The 26289-nt window shown below is 42.7% G+C and overlaps 2 protein-coding genes across 4 annotated transcripts; both read left to right on the forward strand.

The window, feature by feature from the left end:
- The first annotated feature begins 1143 nt into the window (after positions 1–1143).
- Positions 1144–14788, forward strand: rasal3 (RAS protein activator like 3). Of its 2 annotated transcripts, XM_058065403.1 has the most exons (19): positions 1144–1781; positions 3509–3639; positions 3737–3815; positions 4290–4345; positions 4437–4522; positions 6119–6248; positions 9319–9417; positions 9490–10152; positions 10259–10403; positions 10472–10616; positions 10678–10914; positions 11006–11207; positions 11693–11784; positions 11846–11959; positions 12304–12457; positions 12989–13096; positions 13176–13366; positions 13871–13955; positions 14560–14788. In XM_058065403.1, exons 1-19 carry the CDS (start codon positions 1259–1261, stop codon positions 14650–14652), a joined length of 3333 nt encoding a protein of 1110 aa, XP_057921386.1. In that variant the 5' UTR covers positions 1144–1258; the 3' UTR covers positions 14653–14788. The 2 variants fall into 2 exon arrangements, with proteins under 2 accessions (XP_057921386.1, XP_057921387.1); XM_058065404.1 differs by lacking the exons at positions 1144–1781; positions 3509–3639; positions 3737–3815 and adding an exon at positions 3887–4166.
- Positions 14789–16797: 2009 nt separating this feature from the next.
- trim25 (tripartite motif containing 25) lies at positions 16798–26286 on the forward strand. 2 transcript variants are annotated; one of them, XM_058075152.1, is made up of 8 exons: positions 16798–17560; positions 18382–18477; positions 19796–20029; positions 20664–20832; positions 21387–21479; positions 21548–21682; positions 21755–21814; positions 21898–26286. In XM_058075152.1, the coding sequence occupies exons 1-8, from the start codon at positions 16970–16972 to the stop codon at positions 22437–22439; spliced, it is 1920 nt and encodes a 639-aa protein (XP_057931135.1). In that variant the 5' UTR covers positions 16798–16969; the 3' UTR covers positions 22440–26286. The 2 variants fall into 2 exon arrangements, with proteins under 2 accessions (XP_057931135.1, XP_057931145.1); XM_058075162.1 differs by lacking the exon at positions 21387–21479.
- The last annotated feature ends 3 nt before the right edge of the window (positions 26287–26289 follow it).

Consider the following 26289-nt stretch of genomic DNA (forward strand, 5'->3'; position numbering starts at 1 on the left):
ATACTATATACTTTTTATTACTGTTGATATTTTTAAATTATTTTATTGATATTATTTCTAGAATAATTGTGCATTTATTATGATTTTTTTAAATATGTATTTTTTTCACAATATAAGGTTTTGACTGCCATCCCTAATAGCCGCCTAGGAGAGAACAAGTCATATAAAATGTCGTTTTGAACACAGGAAGTGGTTACCACAGTCTGACAAATGAATGGGCAGGAAGTACAGCTTCGCTTTGACAGGAAACAGATCTCAACAGTCAATAGACCCAATAAATGGGCCCATTCTAAGCCCAAAGCAGACACAGTGAAGTACAAAAAGGTTTACTTGGGACAAAAGGAGCACTAAAAGCCACACAAAAATACAAAGTCTTCTTCTTCTTCTTTCTCTTTCGGCTTTTCCCTTCAGGGGTCGCCACAGCAAATCAACCGCCTCCTTGTACCCCATTGATGCTACATTCCACACACAAAAATTCCACACGAAAATACAAAGTTCAACTCAAGAACTACACAAATATACATAATACATAGTCTTTGGTTTTGTTATAGCCTATTTTGATCCAAAAATGAGCACTGGACGAGTGGTTAGCCCTAACCGGGTCCTCCGGTTTCCTCCCACATTCCAAAAACATGCTAGGTTCATTGACGACTCTAATTGTCCATAGGTATGAATGAGTGTGAATGGTTGTTTGTCTATATGTGCCCTGGGATTGGCTGGCCACCAGTCCAGGGTTCTCCCGGCGTCTCGCCCAAGGACAGCTGGGATAGGCTCCAGCATACCTGCGACCATAGTGAGGATAAGCGGCATAGAAAATGATGGATGATCCAAAAAGAAGACCTATCCTTATCGCACATGAATATGCACATGGATTCTTACATATCACACGACAGCCGACATCTTTGGCTCATGATTGGATGATGGCTGTTTGGCCAACTTCACTTTATATAATTATATACAGTGAATCTGATGTCAATAAATTGGCCTTCAAATTGAGAGTTTTGACAAGTTGTGTTTTTTGACAGACAGGCCCTTCAAATGGTTTCGGCTTGTGTCGGCTAACATTTCTGCAAGACAGGAAATGCTGAAAGACGAGAGTAGACCGCATGGAACTCACTCTTGACACACTTCCATCCACACGAGAGGAAAGGCACAGAGGGACACAGCTACCTCTGATGAAGGTACTGGACGCACCATGTTTGGAGCTTTATTTTTTGTTTCATGCAAAGACAGATTTATAACACCCTGAAAATCCAAAATGGGTTCTGAGGAAAAACCAGTGGAGCCTGCAGATGATCCATCTCAAAAAGACACACCGGAGAAGGATAGGAGCTCTCCTGCAGATCTCCTTGAGGGACGAGCATCTCAGTCCACGGACCCTCTCAACACATACAAATGGAAAACCGGCTCCAAGGGATCCCTTCATGAGGGGATGGAAGATGGAACTGAGAAGGTTCAAAAAGGAATCAAATGGAGCAAAATGCAAACCTGGCGTAAAGCAATGAGTGAGGACACCGAAGACAAAGCGACCAAGATGAACTCCACACGAAAGAATCCCTTCAGAAGGGCCTTTTCTTTGCCTCCTGCCGCGCTTTTTGCTACCCTGACACAGTCCTCCGTCTCTGTCGGTGCATCAACCCCCACAGAGGCCGACTGCGACACATCCGCAGAAACCCAACAAGACGGCGGAGGGGCCCGCTTGAAAAAGTACTGGAGGTCCGTGTCTCAGAAGCTGAAAAGGCCCAGACTGCTCAGCAGGAACAGCACCCCCTCATTACCGGGTGAGTTCCTTCATGAAACGTATTAGACATCATATACTTTGACATGATGTGTCCCTGTACGTTCGCCGACTTGCAAATATATGGATTTTTTTGTTAAAGCCCCCCCACCAAAAAATAACTATATATATATAATAATTCTCAAAAAAATGGTCTGACCATAAGTTGGTAATCATTTCTAAATGTGTCTTAATACAGGTATTGCTGTTAATTTTTACAAGTTTATGTCTTTACGCTTCACCGACAATGTTTTCATCAAGTGTCGAGATGTCGCACTTTGTTCAGCCATCCTTGAACACACCATAGTTGTGTGCTGTTAGCTTCAAAATGCTAGCTTCAACAGTCAATCTGGCCCCAAACCTTTCAGCAAGTTAATATATGATCAAGTTCATTCATTCAATCTCAGCCATGTTTCTAAAGTGGTCCCTCTGGGTACCAGCCGGTTTTCATGACTTGGACTGGTTGTTCAAGGCCATGCTATAAGGCCCATGATGAGAAGCATGGTACATACAAAAGAAACATTAGACTCTCATCTTCCAACAGAAGAAAAGTGTGTTTCTACCTTTTCCGTTCACTTTGACACAAATTTAGCCACATTTACTTACCCAAAATGTCTACACAAGTATTCCACAACATAAACAACACACAAAAATGTTGTTTTACATGAAAATACTTTTTATTTTTTGACATATCTAACACAATGAACCATTTACAAATGTTTCACATTTAAACGTTTAAAAAGTGTGTGACACATATTAAGGGTTGATTGAGTAGGCAATGACAATTGAAGAGAGAAGGGGAGGCTCCTGGAACCGACGTATCAATTTGTTAAGTTTTTGGGGGCTATTTTTGCCATACTACACATTTAACTGAAAGCATGTTCATAACGCAGAAAATACCTTTTCAATTCAATGAATAGTACTTGTTCTTTCATTTCCTTGATCCTATTCATGTTACCTGTCATTTAGTCCAACTAGAAAACAGGTTGAATGAATGAATGAATAAAAAGGTCTCTGCTGCTCCTGCATCTGCCAATATGCGTAGATGACAACAATGTGTATTATTTGCAGTATATTGTATTTTCAGTGTTTTTATTTCTGTTAAAGTTCAGAAAGGTACAAAACAGAACAACATTTAGCATGATAACCAATACATAGAATCTCCGTACATCACACCAACGCGTCATCAGCGACGTCACTACAACGAAACGATACAAGCCTGGATAAATACTTCCTCCCAGCTCTTTCCTACCCCGACCACCCCCATGTGAAAAGTTGCCAGTGATGCTATCTGGCCTTCCGTAGCGTACGTAGAGCTGCTCACATCCTGTCAGCTTTCCTTCCACTTCCATGTACTGTACATGAGGTCCCGTGTGTACTCATAAGTTCCGTTCCTAAGATGGCGATGAAAGTCTGAACGTATACCTAAGTCAACTACAATGAACAGAAATGAAAGGAAGCCATTACTATCTCTATAGATGTCTTGCATCTGTGCAGTTTTAGATGAAACTTTTTTACTAAGGGAAACTCGCCTCAGCTGGTGTAGGCTCCAGCATACCCTAGTGAGGATATACCATATTGCAGATGGTTGGATGGATGGACATTATTAAAGGAGGAAATAATCCAAACCTACATCGCCCTGTGTGAAAACGTGACCTCACACATCACACATCACACAACGTATGACTATTAATAGCACCACGACCACGACTGCGTCTGTTGCTGGGACAGGTTTGGATGAAGGTCAGCATGAAGCTGAACATCACAAGCAGCAGTGGGTGCCACCCCAGGAGGTTCCCCTATGGAACATCAGCAACTGTGTTCTTGAAGATGGACAGATTCTCATCTCTCCAGAGGAGGAAGTAACAGCATCAACACACACACACACACACACACACACACACAAAATCTTGCTTCCGGTTTCTATCTTTTTTCTTTGCTTTCCTGATGCGTCTTTAGCCGACAATGTGGACACGGAACCATGTGACCAGCTGCCTGTCCAGCCTCAGCATGCAGAACCTTGTGGATATGGAAACAGGTGAATAAACAAATGAATATTGATACGCATAAAAAGCAGAAGTCTCTGTTTGACGTCAGAACCCATGTTTGAATCCTGCAGACAGGCGCAAAGGAAATGGCAGAATGTTAATACCAGGGTGAATGTGAAATTGCATCCTGTTTTTTTTTTAGGGAAGATAGCATCGCTCATTTGCTCGTGCGGTCCAGTGAAAGCACGGAGATAGTTTGCTTTTCATTCAAGAAGATCAGAGGTTGCTTCTTTGCTAAGCGGTTGGGTCAGTGAGGGAATGTTAATGGGAAAAGATTGAAACCCAACCTGGCTACAAGATGATGGGATTCAGACGTTGGATTGTATGTGGTGGAGCGCTGGGTAAGTGAGAGTAGTGAACGTCTTTAGCTGCAACATCCACTTTTAAGTGGAAACTGAGATATGAGCAATGGTAACCTGGGCTTTTATGGAAAGGATGAACTCGAACTCCAACATTCCTTTCAGAATGTACTCCTGACCACTTGGGCCCTCGACCGAAGAAAGAAGAAGGTGGCGTGAGGGTGAGTGTGCAACCTGCCAGACAAAAAGATCCTTTTGAGACGTGTTTGTAATTTATGCTGAATGGAATTGTGCTGATGTTCGATCCCGAAGGCGCTGATTAAGCGACGGCTTGAGAACAAGGCAAAGAGAACCAGCAACACTCAAGTCAACCCCATGGGACTCCACAAAGGAAGCAGGTCAAGTATTGCTCACTTTTGGTGTGGATGGGATTTCAAACAGTTTGCATGTTCTCCCCGTGCATGCGTGGGTTTTCTCCGGGTACTCCGCTTTCCTCCCACATTCCAAAAACATGCTAGGTTAATTAGCCACTCCAAATTGTCCATAGGTATGAATGTGAGTGTGAATGGTTGTTTGTCTATATGTTTCTGATGTCACTAACATCTGTCCTCATATGAAGAGCTTGCAACCAAAAGGCGCTAAATCTTCACTAAGTTGCATGTTTTTCATGAGTTTAATAGACCTCTGTCATGTGGATCCAAATCACATATTTTGGTCTTGAAATCATTTTTAAAAATATGAAAAAAAGTGATATGAAATTTATGCTTTCAACCAAAAGGCACTATTTCCATTTCAGATTTCAACCAAAAGGAGCTAAATCCCTTTCTTTATTCTTTATTCTGATTGGCCCAAGTTTCCCATCTAGTGACAATCTGACCAATCAGAGAGAAGAATACAATTGGCACTGCACATACAGAATGTGTGAAGGTGAACGAGTGCATGTGTGTGTGGGGGGGGGGGGGTGTATTGTATGTTGAGAATGGCTTCTGTGTTGTAATTATTTTATTAGCATAGCACATTAAAGCACCTTACATTCTTTTACAACAATGCCATTGAAGAAGTTAAAGGTGACTTCAAATTTATTTCAGCCAAAAGGCGCTAAATCCATCATTTCAGCCAAAAGGCGCTAAATCCGAGAAAAAAATAATTAAAAAAAATATATAAAATACATGGTGTGTGCAGGATTTTTATAGCATGCATTTTTATGACCTATATTGATAGCTCTTTCATTTGCAATATAGACTTGATGACCAAATAGATTGATATGTGCGTAATTAAAAATCATTCATTTTCTCGAAATCAGTCAAAATGGATTTAGCGCCTTTTGGTTGCAAGCTCTTCATATGCTGATGTTGTCCTTAGTCTACCTCTTGGACGTCTGTTGATTTGACATATCCAGGTTATGCTACGGCTAATATGGCTGTACAGGCTATGACTGGCTGTTTGTGCTTTGGTTCTGATTGTTTTTCCATCTTTCAGATTCAGAAATGCTTGTTTTTCACTATAGACAGCTTTTGGATTTTCATGTTGTTTTCACCTCTAAAAGCAGTCCTACCTGACCTACCCATTCTGAAACTCAGCACAGACATGATTGAATAAGCAATGTAATAGGACAAACACGCCTGTCAGTCACATTCATTCATTCATTCATTTTCTATCGCTTATCCTCATGAGGGTGGCTGGGGTGCTGGAGCCTATCCCAGCTGTCTTGGGGTGAGAGGCGGGGTCCACCCTGGACTGGTGGCCAGCCAATCCCAGGGCACATATAGACAAACAACCATTCACACTCACATTCATACCTATGGACAATTTGGAGTGGCTAATTAACCTAGCATGTTTTTGGAATGTGGGAGGAAACCGGAGTACCCGGAGAAAAGCCACGCATGCACGGGGAGAACATGCAAATGGGATTGAACTCAGGTCTCCTAGCTGTGAGGTCTGCATCACTGTTTCCTTTGATCAATCACCCAGAAACTCTCACTTCCTTTTTCCAGGCACTACGGCTCTAGGGAGTCCATGTCCATTCCAGTGAGTCCAGTGGGAAGTCTGGATCTAAGTGCAGATGCCAGCACTGTCGTCAGGCCGGTCCACAGCTCTATTTTAGGGGAGAAGTACTGTTTTGAGGTACACTTCTTGTTATCGTGTATCAAGTCCAGGTGCCTGTGCTCGGTGTCCAACATCTCTTTGTTTTCCGGCTGAACCAAGACAGACATAGTAGTACTACTAGTAGTACTACAAACTTCTTTTTTCTTCTGTCTCCTCCCGAGTACTTTGGCCAAAAGGGGCGGGGTTACCAGCAGAGTAACGAATGGCAACACAGCGCCCTCACGCATCCAGAACAATCTATGATGTTAAGAGGAATGTAAATACTGCATATTGTACTAAAGTTTGCCACATCATTAGTACACACATTAACACACAGGATGAACTATACACTACTACAGTATTCTTCCTTCTCTTTAGGCTTTTTACTTCAGGGGTCGCCACAGCAAATCAATCTCCTCCATCCAACCCTCTCTTCTGCATGTCGCTCTCACACCAACTACCCTCATGTCCTCCTTCACTACATCCATAAAGCTCCTCTTTGGTCTTCCTCTACGCCTCCTACCTGGCAACATCCTTCTACCAACATATTGACCATCTCTCCTCTGGACATGTCCCAACCATCTCAGTCTGGCCTCATGTTATGTCCATGTCATGTACTCCTTCCTGATCCTGTCCATCCTGGTCACTCCCAATGTCAACCTCAGCATCCTCATCTCTGCTACCTCCAGTTCTGCTTCCTGTCTTTTCCTCAGTGGAACTGTCTGTAGACCAAACAACATGGCTGCTCTCACCATAGTTTTGTATACTTTTCCTTTCATTTTCCTGAAACTCTTCTATCACATCACGCCTGACACTTTCCCACCGTTCCACCCCGCCTGCACACGCTTCTTCACCTCCTTTCACTATCTCCATTCTTCTGGATTGTTGACCCCAAATACTTCTAATTCTCCACTCTTCGCTCCACACAGTACTATACTACTATACTACTATACTATATATATATATATATACATACATACTATATACTATACTATACTATATTACCGTTTTTATCCACACAGTATCTCTGTATACATTACTATATTACTGTTTTTATCCACACAGTATCTCTGTATACATTACTATATTACTGTTTTTATCCACACAGTATCTCTGTATACATTACTATATTACTGTTTTTATCCACACAGTATCTCTGTATACATTACTATATTACTGTTTTTATCCACACAGTATCTCTGTATACATTACTATATTACTGTTTTTATCCACAGTATCTCTGTATACATTACTATATTACTGTTTTTATCCACACAGTATCTCTGTATACATTACTATATTACTGTTTTTATCCACACAGTATCTCTGTATACATTACTATATTACTGTTTTTATCCACACAGTATCTCTGTATACATTACTATATTACTGTTTTTATCCACACAGTATCTCTGTATACATTACTATATTACTGTTTTTATCCACACAGTATCTCTGTATACATTACTATATTACTGTTTTTATCCACACAGTATCTCTGTATACATTACTATATTACTGTTTTTATCCACACAGTATCTCTGTATACATTACTATATTACTGTTTTTATCCACACAGTATCTCTGTATACATTACTATATTACTGTTTTTATCCACACAGTATCTCTGTATACATTACTATATTACTGTTTTTATCCACACAGTATCTCTGTATACATTACTATATTACTGTTTTTATCCACACAGTATCTCTGTATACATTACTATATTACTGTTTTTATCCACACAGTATCTCTGTATACATTACTATATTACTGTTTTTATCCACACAGTATCTCTGTATACATTACTATATTACTGTTTTTATCCACACAGTATCTCTGTATACATTACTATATTACTGTTTTTATCCACACAGTATCTCTGTATACATTACTATATTACTGTTTTTATCCACACTGTATCTCTGTATACATTACTATATTACTGTTTTTATCCACACAGTATCTCTGTATACATTACTATAGTATTACTGTTTTTATCCACACAGTATCTCTGTATACATTACTATATTACTGTTTTTATCCACACAGTATCTCTGTATACATTACTATATTACTGTTTTTATCCACACAGTATCTCTGTATACATTACTATATTACTGTTTTTATCCACACAGTATCTCTGTATACATTACTATATTACTGTTTTTATCCACACAGTATCTCTGTATACATTACTATATTACTGTTTTTATCCACACAGTATCTCTGTATACATTACTATATTACTGTTTTTATCCACACTGTATCTCTGTATACATTACTATATTACTGTTTTTATCCACACTGTATCTCTGTATACATTACTATATTACTGTTTTTATCCACACAGTATCTCTGTATACATTACTATAGTATTACTGTTTTTATCCACACAGTATCTCTGTATACATTACTATATTACTGTTTTTATCCACACAGTATCTCTGTATACATTACTATATTACTGTTTTTATCCACACAGTATCTCTGTATACATTACTATAGTATTACTGTTTTTATCCACACAGTATCTCTGTATACATTACTATAGTATTACTGTTTTTATCCACACAGTATCTCTGTATACATTACTATATTACTGTTTTTATCCACACAGTATCTCTGTATACATTACTATATTACTGTTTTTATCCACACAGTATCTCTGTATACATTACTATATTACCGTTTTTATCCACACAGTATCTCTGTATACATTACTATATTACCGTTTTTATCCACAGTATCTCTGTATACATTACTATATTACTGTTTTTATCCACACAGTATCTCTGTATACATTACTATATTACTGTTTTTATCCACACAGTATCTCTGTATACATTACTATATTACTGTTTTTATCCACACAGTATCTCTGTATACATTACTATATTACTGTTTTTATCCACACAGTATCTCTGTATACATTACTATATTACTGTTTTTATCCACACAGTATCTCTGTATACATTACTATACTATAGTACTGTTTTTATCCACACAGTATCTCTGTATACATTACTATACTATAGTACTGTTTTTCTGTTTTTTTCTTAGAGTGGATTTCATTGTAATTGTCAGACTGTAATTGTCCATATAGGTCATCAACTCAGAGAGCACGCACTGCTTTGGCTGCTCCTCAGCTGCAGAACGTGATCGATGGATTGAAGATCTGAGACGGGCTGCCCAGCCCAACAAGGTGAGCGATGGGATCCAAGAATTCGAGTCCAGAATGAAAAGTGAAAGTGTTTCTTCCTTACTGCCCCCACAGGATAACACTGAGCGCACAGAGAACTCCCTCAGTCTGTGGGTCAACGAAGCAAAGGATCTGCCACCCAAACGCCGTTACTACTGTGAGGTACATCTGGACGGGACTCTGTTCGCCCGTTCCAGCAGCAAGGTGTCCAGCCGCTCTCATCTGGCTGGGGACAGCTCCGCTGGTTCTTCCGGACACCTGGGCGGGAATGGAGGAGGAGCCGGGGGCTTTCAGTTGTTCTGGGGAGAGTTCTTTGAGCTGGACAATCTTCCCTGCATCTCCCAAATCACGTTGTACCTTTTCTGCGAAGAGGACTCCAAAAAGAAGCGGCATTCCGGGGAAGCGTTCGGCCCACATCTGCTCGGCAGCGTGGATATTCGCTTAGCGGAGATTCGAGGCAGGGCCTATCAGGAAAAGTGGTACCCCATCATTCCGTGCAAGGTCTCAGCCTCGGCATGCAGCAAAGAACTTCTGGGGCCACAGGCCTCTCTCCGCATCAAGGCCCGGTTCCAGAACCTGCAGGTTCTGCCGATGGAGAAATACAAAGAATTTGCCGAGTATGTGACTGTGGACTATGTGGACATGTGCAAAAGCTTGGAGCCTCTTGTGAACGTCAAAGAGAAGGAGGAGCTGGCAGGAGCTCTCGTCCATGTGCTGCAGAGTATTGGCAAAGCCAAGGTGAATACATCGGAGGCAAAAGATGTTGTGGACTTCAGGGTCCAAGATTCTATTCTAACTCAAAGACAGCCTGATGGAATCCCCGTGATGTGTTCATATGTTCTAGGAGTTCCTTGTTGATTTGGCCAGAGCTGAAGTTGAGCGTCTGGGAGAGAAGGAGGCGTTGATCTTCAGAGAGAACAGCCTTGCCACTAAAGCCATAGATGAATACATGAAGCTGGTGGGACAGAAGTATCTCATCGACACGCTCGGTAAAGGAGGTAGAGGAGTGACGGCTGGCTTCTGAAGGTAAAGAGGTTTACCTTCTGTTTGGTTTCAGGGGACGTTATTACACGCCTCTACATGACGGGGGACGGCTACGAAGTCGACCCTCGCAAATGTCATGCCTCGGAGCTATCAAACAATCAGAAGCACTTGATGGAAGTGTGCGACCAGGCAGTGCGGAAAATTATTGACCTGCACGGGTGAGAAAAGTAACCATCTTGGGTCGTCGTGTTAGCATTTAACTCAAATAACGTCTTTCAGACACTTTCCCGAAGAGCTGAACAAGATTTTCTCAAGCTGGACCGAGATGTGTGAAGACCAGGGAAGACCAGAGATTGGTCAACGTCTCATCTCCGCTTCCCTCTTCCTTCGCTTCTTGTGTCCGGCTATCCTCAGTCCATCGCTGTTTGGTTTGACGCAGTCTTACCCAGACTCGAACACGCTTCGCACACTGACCTTAACTGCTAAGGTCATCCAGAACCTGGCGAACTTCACCCTGTGAGAAGCTTCACGTGCCCTCATGGTTCATTGGACTGCTTCAAACATCCAAATCACCTTTGGGGAGTCTAACGTTGTGGTTCTGATGCAGGTTTGGAGAGAAGGAGGCGTACATGGTCTTCATGAATGAATTCTTACAGCAGCATTGGGATGGAATGAGGGGCTTTCTACTCACCGTGTCGGATCCTTGCACCGAGATCCCAATGAGCTCATTTGATGGATATGTGGATCTACCTTTGCGACTGGCCGTGCTGCATGGTCTGCTGGTTGATATCGTCCATCAGAGGGCCCAGGTGGGGGGGGGGGGTAATTTAGTCATTTTCACTATAAGAAATGTCACGCCCAGCAGTCTCTGATGTCTACCATGTTGGGTCATAGAATGTAAAGTGTTATTTGATGTCAACAAGGATCTAATCATGTGAACGATCACATTGAGAAGTTTTCTATGCTCTAACGACCAGAATAGTCCATCCTAATTCACTTATCATGGCCGCGGCTGGAACCTATTGTCCGTGATAAACAAGGGATTACCGCATGACTACATTGGGCAAACCCAACAAAGACCACAAGGCACAAACTATTTACTGGCAACGCAATCATGAATTACTATACCAGAACTAGAAGAAACCAAATACAATGAAAAGACAGGGACAGGGACAGGGACAGACAATACAGGATGTTACTATTATCTTCTGTACATCCTTTTAGTATGGATCTCATCCTGGCTAACAAAAATGCCTGTTAGCATCAACCATAGCTGTATTTCTTCATTTTGCAGGAAACAATCGAGAAGTTGCATCCTCTACCTTGGATTCTGAACCAGATAACAGAGTCCCTGGGCCCTGGGGTACCCCACATCCCAATAAACAGGTACGTGGTCGATGGGATCAATCACTCGTTGTATTTTAGTGACAATGGTTTTTCTTTGTAGTCCACGGAGACAAGTGAAACCAATGTACGTTCCTCCTAAAGACCTGAGCAAGTACAGCCCTCACCAGTCGTCTCTCCAGCAGCTTCCCCAGGACTCCAAGGGTCTAATAAACGGGTGGGCTAATCAGTAGCTTTCACTGGTATACTTGGTGTACATCTGTACTACATCACGCTATTGTAGTACATGTGTTTTTGATACAGTATCATTTGGACAGTACCAACTGGAGGATGGTACAAGCTGGACACTGACTACTTGAAATAAGGAATTATTCTAATGTACTTGGAATAGGTATGACATGATGGAAGTGAAGCTGCAGTGTCAAGTCTCCATACCTACACATTCCGTAGAGGATCAAGGGGTCTATACTTCCTGTCTGGCTATATGTACATACCCTCGGTTCCAGTGTAAGACACGCGCTTATCTTACTGACAAACTCACACATTTGTTTCATTTGTCAGCGATTGCGGAGCCCGGAGGAGGAAGCCTGTCACCCGAACTCAGAGTGCCCCATATAGACGTCCTGAGAAGAGGATCAAGAGACACACAAGTTCTGAAGCTCTGCCCATAGCCAACGATGAGCAAGATCTGCCTCTTATCTCATCCCCACAAGCTGTGAGTATAAATAAAGTATGTTTGATTGACAGGATCACGTGATACAATAAGTCAAAGCGTGTCAGCGTGAACAAGGAACGTTCTTTACTGGTGTAGGGGTTGCATGCGTGGACTTTGAGTGAAATAAAGAACGTATACTCCAAGACCGTCCAGGAGCCATGACTGTTGTGGTTAGGCAATGGGCGGAGCTTGGCCGTTTATGGATTTTTCAGTCATTATGTATACTCAGGCAGATAGTAGGACTTATTTATGTACAGTAAATATGTATAATTGTTGGAGATGAAATCCTCTGCTAAATAAACGCACAGCACGCCCTGTCTTTGGCCGAGTTGGTCCATTCCGTGACCATATCAGACTGCTGATAATGTAAACACACTTTATCTTGTTCATATATTCAGCTAACAAGTCAATAAATTAGTATTTATTCTCCAATACATAAGCAGGCCAATATGATCACCAACTGTCCTTATCTGGGCGAAGTCACAACGATAAATAGGAGCAATTCTAAAACGATATTTTGTCTCCATCAAGAGCGAGTCAAGCAAAGCATGTGCACCAGTTCCTTGGATTAAAGACATCCAAAAGAAGGACCCCAGTGAGATGCAAGAAGAACACGAAGGACTCAGCTTACTGGATCGGGTAGGTACAGGCCGCTTGGCGCCGCTTCCATAACAATGCTGCTACCATTAAGGACCCGTTTGTGCGTACCTCACACCAGCACACCCAAGAACTGTCTGAGCTCCGCCTGGGCGTAGACCAGGTGACGGAGCGGGAGCTTGAAATGGCAAAGAGGCTGGAGGACTTCATCATCCAGAGCATGGATCAGCACGCAATGCTGCAGGCCCAAGTCAGCGAGATCCGGGACCTGCTGGCCGTCCGTGATGAGCAGCTTGCCAGCGCCACCTTCAGGTATGATCCAGCGTATCCAGCACTCAGGCGCTGGCATTCCATGCACAAGATTGATGGAAAATGTTCAAAACAAGACTTTGAATCACTTTGGCATTATTCCATGATGGAATATTTGTCACTAGAGAGCACTTTGGCTGGATCCCAGTTCACCACTTGGTCTTTTGAGTATGAGTGTGTTCACACTTATGACAGCAAAATGCAGTGCAGTTTAAGTACCCAAACCCAAACTGGCCCAAACCATGAGCGTGCAGTGATGGCCATTTAGCACCCGAATAGGTGGCATCTTCAAATAATAACCGCTTAGGAGGAACCCGTTGGAAAGTAGCAAGCAGAAGAAGAAGCAGGTAAATATTGGCATTGGCGTTTCCAGTAAGCGTGCGGCGACGTGATGGTTTGGGAACCCTCGGGAACGAAGTGCACAGTGCACGCGGTATACTCATTGAAGTGTACTGACGGAAGTATTCCATTTGAGACGCAGCCCTTGACTATCTGTACCTTACCCAGGTTGGGGGTGATCGAGGAGGAGAGGGAGAATGACGAGCGCAAGATGAATGTCGCCACGGCAGCAGCCGAGCGAATGAACACGTTGGTAAGACGCTGCGACTTCAGAAAACAGAAACATGAAATACGGAGGCCACACGTGCGAACCTGCTAGCGCGAGTCGAGAAATACCAATATTCATTCATTCATTTTCTACCGGTCACGGGGGTGCTGGAGCCTATCCCAGCTGTCTTGGGGCGAGAGGCGGGGTCCACCCTGGACTGGTGGCCAGCCAATCCCAGGGCACATATAGACAAACAACCATTCACACTCACATTCATACCTATGGACAATTTGGAGTGGCTAATTAACCTAGCATGTTTTTGGAATGTGGGAGGAAACCGGAGTACCCGGAGAAAACCCACGCATGCACGGGGAGAACATGCAAACTCCACACAGAGATGGCCGAGGGCCTGCACGCTAACCACTCGACCACCGTGTACCACCCCTGAGTAAAGTGCTAAAATGGGTTAAGGCTGTTTAACATATATTGCAGTGGGAAGATTGACAGTAACAATGAAATGATTTTATACACACTGTATATATATATTACCCACTTAATTTGAATGTACCATGAATATCTCTCTGCATACCATCATTGCCTTCAGCAGGGATTCAAGTGAGCTGATTTGTTTTCTCCTGTGTCCTTGAAGGAGGAGCAGTTTGTAGACTTGATGAAGGACCTCCGGCGCCTCAACGAGGCCTACCACAGTATCGTGCAAGCTGGTGAAAAGCAACCTGTTTAGATTTCATATGCATTCCCCACAATCGTTCCTATGCCGCGGTTTAATTGTTAATCAATCTTGAATAAAGTACCCAAAAGCTATGCTGTATTTGGGAATCGTACTATGTAACTTCTATGTTCAAAATAAATAAAACTATTTCAATCCCTTGTTGTTTTTTGTTTGTTTTTTTACCCCCAAAGCCCTCTTGTGTCCAAAAACATATTCACTGAGTTTGGAAATAATATAATATACAAATACAAACAATATTCATTCATTCATTTTCTACCGCTTATCCTCACCAGGGTTGTGGGGATACCTATGACAATTTGGAGTGGCCAATGAACCTAGCATGTTTTGGGGGTGGGGGCCACAAACAAACGTGCAGCCACAAACAATATATTTGAACAATACAATAAAAAACAAACAGATATTGATCTCCTCAGTCTTAGTATCAATCCGATACTGATAAGATCCTGTTATCAATAACAGCGATATTTGAATTGATCAGCCCACCTCTCACAGGAAGTCAGTCAGTATTTCCCCTTGGTACTTGGTACCCTTGGTACTTGGTACCCTTGGTACTTGGTACCCTTGGTACTTGGTACCCTTGGTACTTGGCACCCTTGGTACTTGGTACCCTTGGTACTTGGCACCCTTGGTACTTGGCACCCTTGGTACTTGGTACCCTTGGTACTTGGCACCCTTGGTACTTGGCACCCTTGGTACTTGGTACCCTTGGTACTTGGCACCCTTTGTGTGACATGCTAAATAAGAGATACACACTTGCTAAGTGTTTGTTTTGACACACTCGACTGATATAGTAGTATTATATAGTCGATAGATATAGTAGTACTGATATAGTAGTATGTATCACAGTAAAAGTATAGTTGGCCTGAACAAAAATGTTTCAGTCCAAAAACCCCTTTTAGTACAGTAATATACTAATAATATACTAGATTAAGAATGTTTATTGTGTCATCTAACTTTGTTTTCTTTGTTGTCTCAGCAAGTAGTTCAGAAACCAGTTTCTAAGACTGACACCTGATTCAGCTCCAGGATGACGTTGATGGGGGGGGGGGGGGGGGGGGGTAAAAAAACATACTTGTGAGTCATAGCCTTTTGGGTAATATTCTGTGTCATGTAAACAGGATTAAATATGTATCAGTGGGTGGATGGATGGATGAAATGCCTATTTCAGCCTATTTGAAGACACAAATAACCATGGGATTCCCTGTCATGTACCCCCCCCCCCCCCCCAGGCCTGGCTACGTACTTTTTAGTCCAGCAATGGCAGGGCAGATACTGTATAGACCAACAACCATTCACACTCACATTCATATCTATTTACAATTGCTAATTAACCTAGCATGCAGGGGCGGACCTATCGTAAGACAAACAAAGGAAATTGTTGACCTGAGAGAAGCTGCCCCCCCCCCCCCCCACTCAAAACTCATTTTTTAGTGCTGCATTTGTGCTGTTTTGTGCAGTTAAAATGAATACATAATACATCATTCCGAGCATGTTGGGGGGCTGCTTATACAATAGGCCAAAACCTCAATCATGGACCCCGCCTCCCGCCCGAAGACAGCTGGGATAGGCTCCAGCATCCCTGCGACCCTCGTGAGGATGAGCGGTAGAAAATGAATGAATGAATGAATGAACAGCACTAACCTAGAACTAAAAAATGACACTGGTTGAATTGAGAGCATGCAGGGTGGCATCAAAGTAGTTCATGTAAGAAAAGACAAGTTGATGGAGTATTCTTTCTAGTACTTAGTTAGTACTTTGTTTACTCTGGCCAAACAAGTTCCCAGGCCGCTGTTTTTTTTTTTTTTTTAATGACCTCTCATTTCTGTTTAGAAATGTCAAATGGCTCCGGGAAAGTATGCCTTTTGTCCTCCATGTTGACCTGTGTTTTGGAGACCTGAATAGCATCCTGTCTGCTCATCCTCATCCAATCACCAGTCAGAACTCAGCCAGGACGCATTCATGGTCTCACACAAAGTTGGATTTTTTAAAACTCATTACAAAGACGTGCGTTTGCTGACCCCTGCCATCACCCAATGACATGCAAGCTCCACGCAGGGATGTCCAATGGAACCCAGATCTCCTGACGGTGTGATCACCATGCTAGCCACATTTAGTCCCTTTGATACATACGTACAGTAAAAACTGACAAAATGGCTCTCGGACTTGGGAACAACATGATGTCATGTGTACCCAACAACACTGCCGTCCTCGGTTTCGATAATCGATCACATTCAATGTGGGCGTTAACTTTCGTTTCTGTCAAAGTGGCGTGAGTTTCCTTCCCGGCCTCCCAGTCGTGGCGTCAAACATGGCGGAAGTGGACTTCTCTCTGCTTAGTCTGGAAAGCGAGCTGACGTGCTGTATCTGTCTGAGCCCTTTTGACTGTCCGGTCACCATCCCCTGCGGGCACAACTTCTGCCAGGCGTGCCTTCTCGCCACCTGGACGGACGTGTACGACTGTCCGCAATGTCGGACCCACTTCGCCGTCAAGCCGGAGCTGAAGAAGAACACCGTCCTCAGCACCGTGGTGGAGACCTTCAAAGGACGTTCTAGCGAGGTGTTTGCCTCCGAAGACAAAAGCAGCCAAGCGGCGACCCCTAAACCCGACAGGGTGGACTGCGATACGTGCATGGAGTCACCGGCGACCAAAACCTGCCTCACCTGCATGGCGTCTTTCTGCGCCGAGCACCTGCGACCGCATCACCACAACCCGGTGTTCCGCGTCCATCAGCTGACCGAGCCCGTCGGCGACCTGTCGGAACGCATCTGCCGGGACCACCGCAGGCCCATGGACCTCTTCTGCCCTCAGCACGGCCGCCTCATCTGCATCCTCTGCCTTCAAACGGCGCACAAAACCTGCTCGCTCGTCTCTCCTGACCAGCAGAGGATCATGCAAGAGGTATGAGGTGTGCTGCGTTCAAGTGCAACAATAGCATGAACAAGTTACTGAACAAGTTCAGTTCAAGGCTCAGGAAATGTCAACTTTTTGACTTGACACGCTGAACTCAATGGAAACGTGATTTCCCCCTAAAGCTAATAACTGGTTGGGCCACCCTTAGCAGCAACAACTGCAATCAAGCGTTTGTGATAACTTGCAATGAGTCTCTTCCAGCTGTGGAGGAAGTTTGGTCCACTCGTCTTTGCAGGATTGTTGTCATTCAGCCACATTGGAGGCTTTTCCAGCTTTAACTGCCCTTTTAAAGGTCATGCCACAGCATCTCAATAGGACTCAGGTCAGGACTTGGACTAGTCTTCATTTGGTTTTTCTTCAGCCATTCAGAGGTGGACTTGCTGCTGTGTTTTGGATCATTGTCCTGCTGTAGAACCCAAGTTGGTCACCAACAGATGGCTGGACATTGACCTTAAGAATTGTTTGGTAGAGAGCAGAATTCATGGTTCCAAGTCTTCCAGGTCCTGAATCAGCAAAACAGCCCTAGACCATCACACTACCACCACCGTATTTTACTGTTGGTATGGTGGTAATAGTTGGTAATGCGGCGTTACTTTTACATGTATTGGACACACACCTTCCCAAACGTTCAACTCATCCATACCAATGATTGCCTTTTTCATCAACATGTTTTCTACTTCCTGGCACACCAATAACACTGTTGCATAAGATGCATTGAGTGACAGCATGTAGGAAGGGTTGAAAAATGAAATTAAACAGCAAACTTTGCTCATTAAGAAAGTGCAAACCAGTTTTTTTTCTTTTTGCAGTCTGAGTTGAGAAAAAAGTTGGGTTTGGTGGAAAAGAAGATTCAAAGGAATGAGACGGTCATATCTGAAATGGCAGGCATGCAGAACACCTTGAAGGTAACCGCAGATCTTAAATAAAACTGTATTTATCTTGATTGTACTTACATAACTGTTTTACGACAGAAGGTCATGACTCACATTGCCATAAAGGAAATACTGTAAAACCCCAGCAGTTTAAGGTTGACACGTCAGGTGGACAACATGCTCGTTTGTCGTGGTTCATTGGTTCGAGTTCCCACCAGAAAAGCGTTTATGACTTTCGAAAAACAGTTTTATAACATTGTTAGAGCCCTGTTGACATGAAATAGCACCCCTATAGTCACCTTCATACTCCACAATAGCTAATATAGTAGACATGATAAGCAATAATAAAACATAACTCATCGGTAGCATTAGGAAAGTTCCTTGTGTTAATATTTCAAACGTAATGTGGGAGGATCCCATGGCATTAAAAAAAATGTACATCAGTCCATCATCCATCCTCACTATGACATTTGTCACTTGATTGATTGATTGATTGTCCTGTAACCAATCTGCCACACATAGACGTACACGTCAACATGACTGCTCGCTTTGTTTACACCACATCGTGCATCGTTTTTGCGCAGGGAACGGGATCTCTGAACGACACGAGACGGACGCCACTGTAACAATGACACACTGCTAGCTAATCAGTTAGCCTCCATTTTATTTGTACTAAACTTCAGAATAAGTTTGAAACTGAGTGGAAAGAAGGATGAAAAAATGACCACTTCCACACAGAATGGGATGAGAGCCTTTTTCACAATGTCATATTGGACTGCCAGGACCCATGGCTTGGATTAGACTTTAACAAGCTCCTCCTGGTTTGTGTGGAAGTGGTTTTTGGCTTCTCACTCTGCCCTTCTCTGTTTGAAACCCTTTAAGTTTGGAATAAACAAACTGGAGGCTAATTATATTTTGGAGTAGCTCGGCACCATGCTATTGATATAAATGATATTTAAAGTGGTGGCCCTCTCTTATGTCCCTGCAGTGATCCTGTAGCCTGCACGTTACAGTTGCTTGGCATCAACAAAATAATACCAGGAGTGTAAAGGTGACTATAGGGGTGTTATTTCATGTATACGGGGCTCTAATAATGGTAAAAATGTATTTGGAAAGTCATAATATCCAACTATGAAAATATCAATTCATGAATATTGACTCCTCCTCCGTGGAAATGGACTCATCACGGTTGGGCCTGAAACCAATGAACTGCGATACAGGAGAGGCGACTATACACTAAATGTGATGTCAGCTTAGCTATTAGCTATTGCTAATGCTAATGCAGCCTGGCTATTTGGTCAGCTGCCTGTCACGTTCACGGCTCGTCTGTGATCTTCCTTTCATATTCAAGGATAAGGCTGTCTTCATGAAGATGAACATGGCTCTCGAGTATCAGCAGATCAAAGACATGCTGGTCAGCGAGGAGCGTGATGCTATGGGCTTATTGGACCAAGAGCTGACGTCTGGTCAGACCAAGCTCAAGGTTCTCATCAAGCGCTTTTCAGACAATATCAGTAACTTGACCAAATCCAAGGAGGAGATCCAGAGTCTGCTGTGCAAGTCCCAAACGGTGGCCTTTCTGCAGGTGAGACCATTTCAATCTCTTACATAGTCGTCCCTCGCCATATTGCGCTTAGAATTTATGGCTTCACTTGTTTTCAAACTTAGAAACTGAATGAATCATGCTGTTTTCTAACATTTATTTTGTAAGCTTTGTCAAACATAAAAATGGCTAAATTCATTAAAATACAACAAATGAAGAAGCTGAATTAAAGTTGACTGTGGTATTCCATTTTGGTCACACTGTGTCAGTAATTGTTCCTTCCGGGAGACAAGCACCAGACTTGAGTGCCGAAACAACAGACATTTATTGCAGGTTTGATTTATCTCACAATGGGCAAAATAATTAAATGTAATAATTATATCTACTATATTGGGTAACACAAGCGTAAATGTGACTATAGGGGTGTTATGTCATGTCTAGAGGGCTCTAATAATGTTGAACATATAGGAAAATATTGTATTCATTTTTTGTGTTTCTAATAAAGAAGAAATCCTACTAAGATGCATTCACAGACGCTGGGATGATACGTAGTAATCTCCACTGGTCACTCGTAATGTCGCATTGATGAGACAATAGCCACCGCAGGAAGTACAGGACAGAACAGGAAGTATTTCTCTTGATTATTTTTTTTTTACAGTTCTCTCAATCCCCACAGGCTTCAGTTAACCTGCCCAAAGCTGCAACCTTTGATCCGTTTCCCCCACAAATCAACCTGGAGTCCCCAAAGTTGAAAGCAGCCCAACAGTTTTCTGTTCAGCTGAAGGAAGAGATGCGACAGATCCTGAGTCAGCCGTACGATGCCAGAACGCCACTGCTAAAACAAGGTAGCAGTCAATGACATTCCGCATTCTTCCAGGTTTGTTTATTTATTGACGGGATACAGTACGTGAGATCTCGGGATGAGCCAACAAGGTTTCTCTCCTGTTGCACGTATTCCACAGCGTGGGATGTGTTGTCATTATTATTGTCGTATTACTGGTTTAACACATACTGTATTGTTTTGAGAAGCCAAACAGAATCTGAATCGGGGGTTCTGTTGGTGCACTACACTGCTTTTGGGGATGTCCTTCAACTTCATGTCAAAAATCCTTTAAGAACTCCGTGGGCACGTGCATGTATTAATAACACAAGACGAGCGCCATATTGTGTGCTAACCACAAAATGTGTGCAAACAGAGGTCAAATTTTGTGGATAAAAACAAACATATTGACATATAATATAATATAATATAATATTAACACAAAGGCGTGCGGGTCCACTTTAGTTTTTAGACCACAGAAATGCAACAATAAAGATGACGGAGCGGATACGGCCTGCAGGCCCTGAATTAGACATCTTCGGTGTACGGTAAACGATGTTGTCATTTTTCTACACACAGAGAAGAGAGAGGAGAACGTCCCCCCAAGAAACCCCCCCCCGCCGGCACCAGCTAAACCAGTTCACGCCAAAGCCGACATGAAAACGCACCATAGTGAGAAACGATGCCATTTTCTGTCAATGGCCCAAAAAGCAACATTTTCAAAACTGTTGTTTCCTTAGAACCAAAAAACACCTTTGGGCTGAAGAAAGACAACAAGGAACATCAGAAAAACAAGTGTCGTTCCATGGAGAATCTCCTGGAGGCTGATAGTGGGAAAGCAAAAGGCAGAGGTTCCGAGTCCAAAGCAAAAACAGGTAGACCTAAATACCTGGGGTGCCATGGCGCATTGAATTCTGGAGTTCCATCTTCATCTTATTTTGTTGTAGAAGCTGCGGGCCTTCCTGCCAATATTACTTCTGCTGAAAAAAGGCACAACCTTTTGAAGTGTAAGTTTTGGAACGATGGCCGTACCTTCCTAAAATGTTGCTACGATGCCAACGTCCTGTCCGTCTGCCTTCTGGACTTCTAGACGGCCGGGAGCTTACCTTCAACCGATGGACGGCACACAGGCGCCTGATATTCTCCGAGGACTTCACCGAGGTAACCGTGTCCAGCCAGCCTGACGCCGCCAAGAACCCCGACGGCCCCGAGCGCTTCGCCGTGTGCTCTCAGGTGCTCGCTTGTCAAGGTTTCACAAACGGGCGCCACTACTGGGAAGTGCGAATTAACAACAACAACTTCACCGGCATCGGCTTGGCTTATTCTAGCATCAACCGCAAAAGTCCCACCAGCCGACTGGGCCGCAACGGCCAGTCCTGGTGTGTGGAGTGGTTTAACATCAAACTGTCGGCTTGGCACGACAGCAAGGAGGTCGTGCTTGACAATCCCAATCCCAAACGCGTTGGTGTGTTGTTGGATTTGGACGCGGGCTCGGCTACATTCTACAACGTGACAGACCGGGCGTACCCCTTCTACTCTTTTGTGTTCCCCTTCACTGCCACCGTCTTTCCGGCCTTCTGGATTTTCTCCTGTAATTCCTCCATTTCGCTCTGCAAGCTTGAGAAAGTATGATTGACATTTCTTGGGAAAATCAAGACTAATATGCAAAATCAGCTTTTAACCAAACAATGATCACTTTTTGTTTTCTTCAAAGTTCTGAAACCAAGTCTAGATGCAAGCTAACGTGAGCATACCAGGGATGGCTCCATCAACGTTGTCCTATTCTTAAACCGTGTTGTAACTCATTCAATACCAGAGACGTATTTGTACGTTTTTATAATCCAACAACCTATTTACACGCTTTTTGTGCGAGAAGCAAAAAGAGAAGATGATGCAACCCTCCACTGATGCGTTTCACCTCCGAGCACCTTTCAGCCATAAAAACTAGCGCGTGGAAAGCAAACATGATATGAAGGAGGAACCAGGAGAGCGTGGAGAAGTGTAGCGTGCAGAAGGTCACGGGAAATACACACACAGCTCAGTTCCAAAAGTGAAAATTATAGTTTGTAGAGAAATTGTTATTTTAATATAAAACTGTTCAACTTGTACATCTATGACATTTGCAAAGTGATATTATTGGCGGATGATGAATCATTAGAAAGGTCAGAAGAAATGGTCGTATTAAAAAGATGCTTTTATAATAATAGATTGTACTTGAACCTAAATAAAACTAAAATCATGCTGTTTGCTAACAGCAGAAAGGACACGCACCAGCAAATACAAATAGACGGTGTAAAGGAAAATACATTTCTGGGGATCACAATAGATGAAAATATGAGCTGGAAACCTCATATTACAAATATACAACATAAGGTGGACAGAAATATTTCAGTATTGAACAAAGCTAAATTTGTTGTCAATCAGAAATCACTCCACACTCTTTATTGCTCTCTGGTTCTACCATATCTTACTTATTGTGTGGAAATATGGGATCATAACTATAAAAGCAATCTTCACTGGCTAAATGTACTGCAAAAAAGGCCAGTAAGGATAATTCATAATGCCGCCTACAGAGAACATACTAACTCCTTATTTGTAAAATGACAAATACTTCAACTTGCTGGTATGAAAAAGAAAGCCAGATGGCCATCCTTCATAATCTCAGTAGAAGTTCACTCGTGGCATTCATCCCACTTTACTGTCCAGCTAAGTGTAGCAGTTGAAATATACACATACACATACACATGTAGCAGTTGAAATATACACATACACATGTAGCAGTTGAAATATACACATACACATGTAGCAGTTGAAATATACACATACACATGTAGCAGTTGAAATATACACATACACGTGTAGCAGTTGAAATATACACATACACATGTAGCAGTTGAAATATACACATACACATACACATGTAGCAGTTGAAATATACACATACACATACACATACACATGTAGCAGTAGAAATGTACACATACACATGTAGCGGCCACAGACATGGCCGCTGAAATGGAAAAGGCTTACCGCTAAGTTGTTTTCTGTAGGTATTGCTATCAAAGAGGGTTGTTAGCACGCCGCTTGTTGACCACCCACAGCAGGAGCCGTGATTACCTGCACCTGCTGGCCCTTTAGTGCTGCCTTGCAGGACAGACAGCCAATCAGGAGGGGACCCACAGTCAGCTGACCAAGTCATGTGACTGCTGCTGATGACACGGTTACATTATGTTCCCTTGAAAGAATAGGTCCAACATGGTTGGCAATGGAGGGGTTGTCTTTTGGAAAATAGCTGCGGGAAAAAGACACAAACAAACAAAAAAGCTGGGATTGAATGAGTTATCATACATGTTCCTGTTAGCATCCTTAGCTTGCTAACACAATGGCAACCGGAATGGGACGTCAGCCGTGTCACAAAACACTTTTAAAATAGTTTTTCATGTACCCAACAGTTAAAAACAGTTAAAAGCATGTACATCCAGCAATAAAGCAACTTTTAAGGCTACTTTTACTGACACCATTTTCCTGTTGAATTCAATAGTTTTCCCTCTTCTTTAATTTTATGGATCACATCATTGAGGTGAGAAACACTATTACAAGCAGGAAGTAGCACATGGCAAAACAGGAAGTTGGTGTTGAAGAGGAAGGTGTTGATCTGGTTACAACATAAGTGTCTTTGGAAACAATCACATCTTCAGTGAAGGTACAAGCAACCTCAAATGGTCATTTATTCCCATATTTATTCCCATATTTATTCCCATATTCATTCCCATGAATTGCAAGGGATGAACATGCATTTATTTAATGGACATGGTTTCTTATGGGAAAGGGTTAGAGTCCTTAATGATGATAACCCAGCTCCCACTGTAGTTAGTGGCAGTCAATGGCGTTCAACGGCGTTCAATGGCGTTCAACGGCGTTCAATGGCGTTCAGTGGCGTTCAATGGCGTTCAGTGGCGTTCAATGGCGTTCAATGGCGTTAGTCAATCCAATGGATTACTATTTGAAACGTTCCAACGGTGTTAGCGTGACCAACGGTGAAACGTTGCAGCTTATTTTGCACTGTTATTTTGTAGCAATGTTGGACGGTGCTTCAGTCGCTATTGTTCACAACTACAAGACAGGAAGCTAAATCGCTCGTCAACAACAGTTGTGGTTGCTGACGGTCAGGAAATGTTGCCCCCTGGCGTTATGGGAGGGAATGCAAGAATTGCTTCCCCTGGTAAGTGGGAACGTTATTGCGAGGGAAGACTGGAGTGTGTTTGTCATACGACTTCTCCCGTCCGTGGCAACAGCAGCTGTTGATCCGCATGATTGGACCAACGCCCTGATTGGTTTCCAGTAACGGGTAATTGAATTCATTACCATTTCAAACGTTACAATGGCGTTACCAACTGTGAAAGGTGGCGCCACATTATGCACTGATAGCTATAGCTATGAGCATAATGTCGCTTCTGTGGCCATGATTCACGGGTACAACACAGGAAGCTAAATAGCTAGTCAAGAGTTATGGTTGCTCACTCTCAGGAAAACACTGCCCCCCCCCTCAGGTTTCGATAGCGCCAAGTTGTGGATGGGTAGTGTCCAAGGAGGCGTGTGATGTCATCTTACCAAAGTTGATTAATGACCAAGCAGAGTGGAACTCATTTGGGACGGCTCATCAAGTCCTGGTCCACCGTGTTCTTATTCTGAAAAGTGCCTGCTTAATCAGACATCACACATCATAAAGTTTGAGACCCAAAACATTCATTTCTGTGAAAGATGTAGCGGTTTTGTCGACATGTGTTGTAATGTTGTCAACTTCCTCATCATCCCTCGTGTGTTTATGCAAAAAGCAGATGTGTGTCACATGTGTCGCAGTGGAAAACCATGTTGACGAACTTCAGGGTGAAAATCCTTCATGGCCCATTTTCCTTGTAAATGTGCATGCATTGGCTAATTCCGGTCAGGTCGACAACCGCTGATGTCAACGTGATCAGCCAATCAAAGGGATGTTGACTTAATGGGTACGTTATTGGTTAGCTTTGCAGCCTTCTTTTATGTCATGACAAGTCTTAAAATGATTCATTATTCTTTCTGAAAAATGATGAAAATAATGATTGGAATTGTTAATGTGTTGTCTGGTTCGTGTTGTTCTACTTCAGCTACTAACTCCTAACTCCTAACTCCTGTCATTTGGGCCAAAGTGTACAAGGATGCAGGGAGTGGCTACATCACACGTTGCGTAGCATGTGATGCTACTGTGTTGTGTTCAATGACCCCGGAGATAAACGTCAACATCCTGAATTGTTTGTTCTTTTACATTGAATTTCTGCTTTACATTTACTATTCCAACTCTTTCATATTCTTTCATCATTTGATTCAAGATGGGTATTATACGTAGTAACTTTCCAGCAATGAGATTATTGATTTTTAAAAATGTTATATTTGTGATTTTGAATGTGTAATGATCACAAAATGAAAACTAATAAAAGGTGGAAAT

Source organism: Doryrhamphus excisus, chromosome 1, assembly GCF_030265055.1.
Source record: "Doryrhamphus excisus isolate RoL2022-K1 chromosome 1, RoL_Dexc_1.0, whole genome shotgun sequence".
Classification (NCBI taxonomy): domain Eukaryota; kingdom Metazoa; phylum Chordata; class Actinopteri; order Syngnathiformes; family Syngnathidae; genus Doryrhamphus; species Doryrhamphus excisus.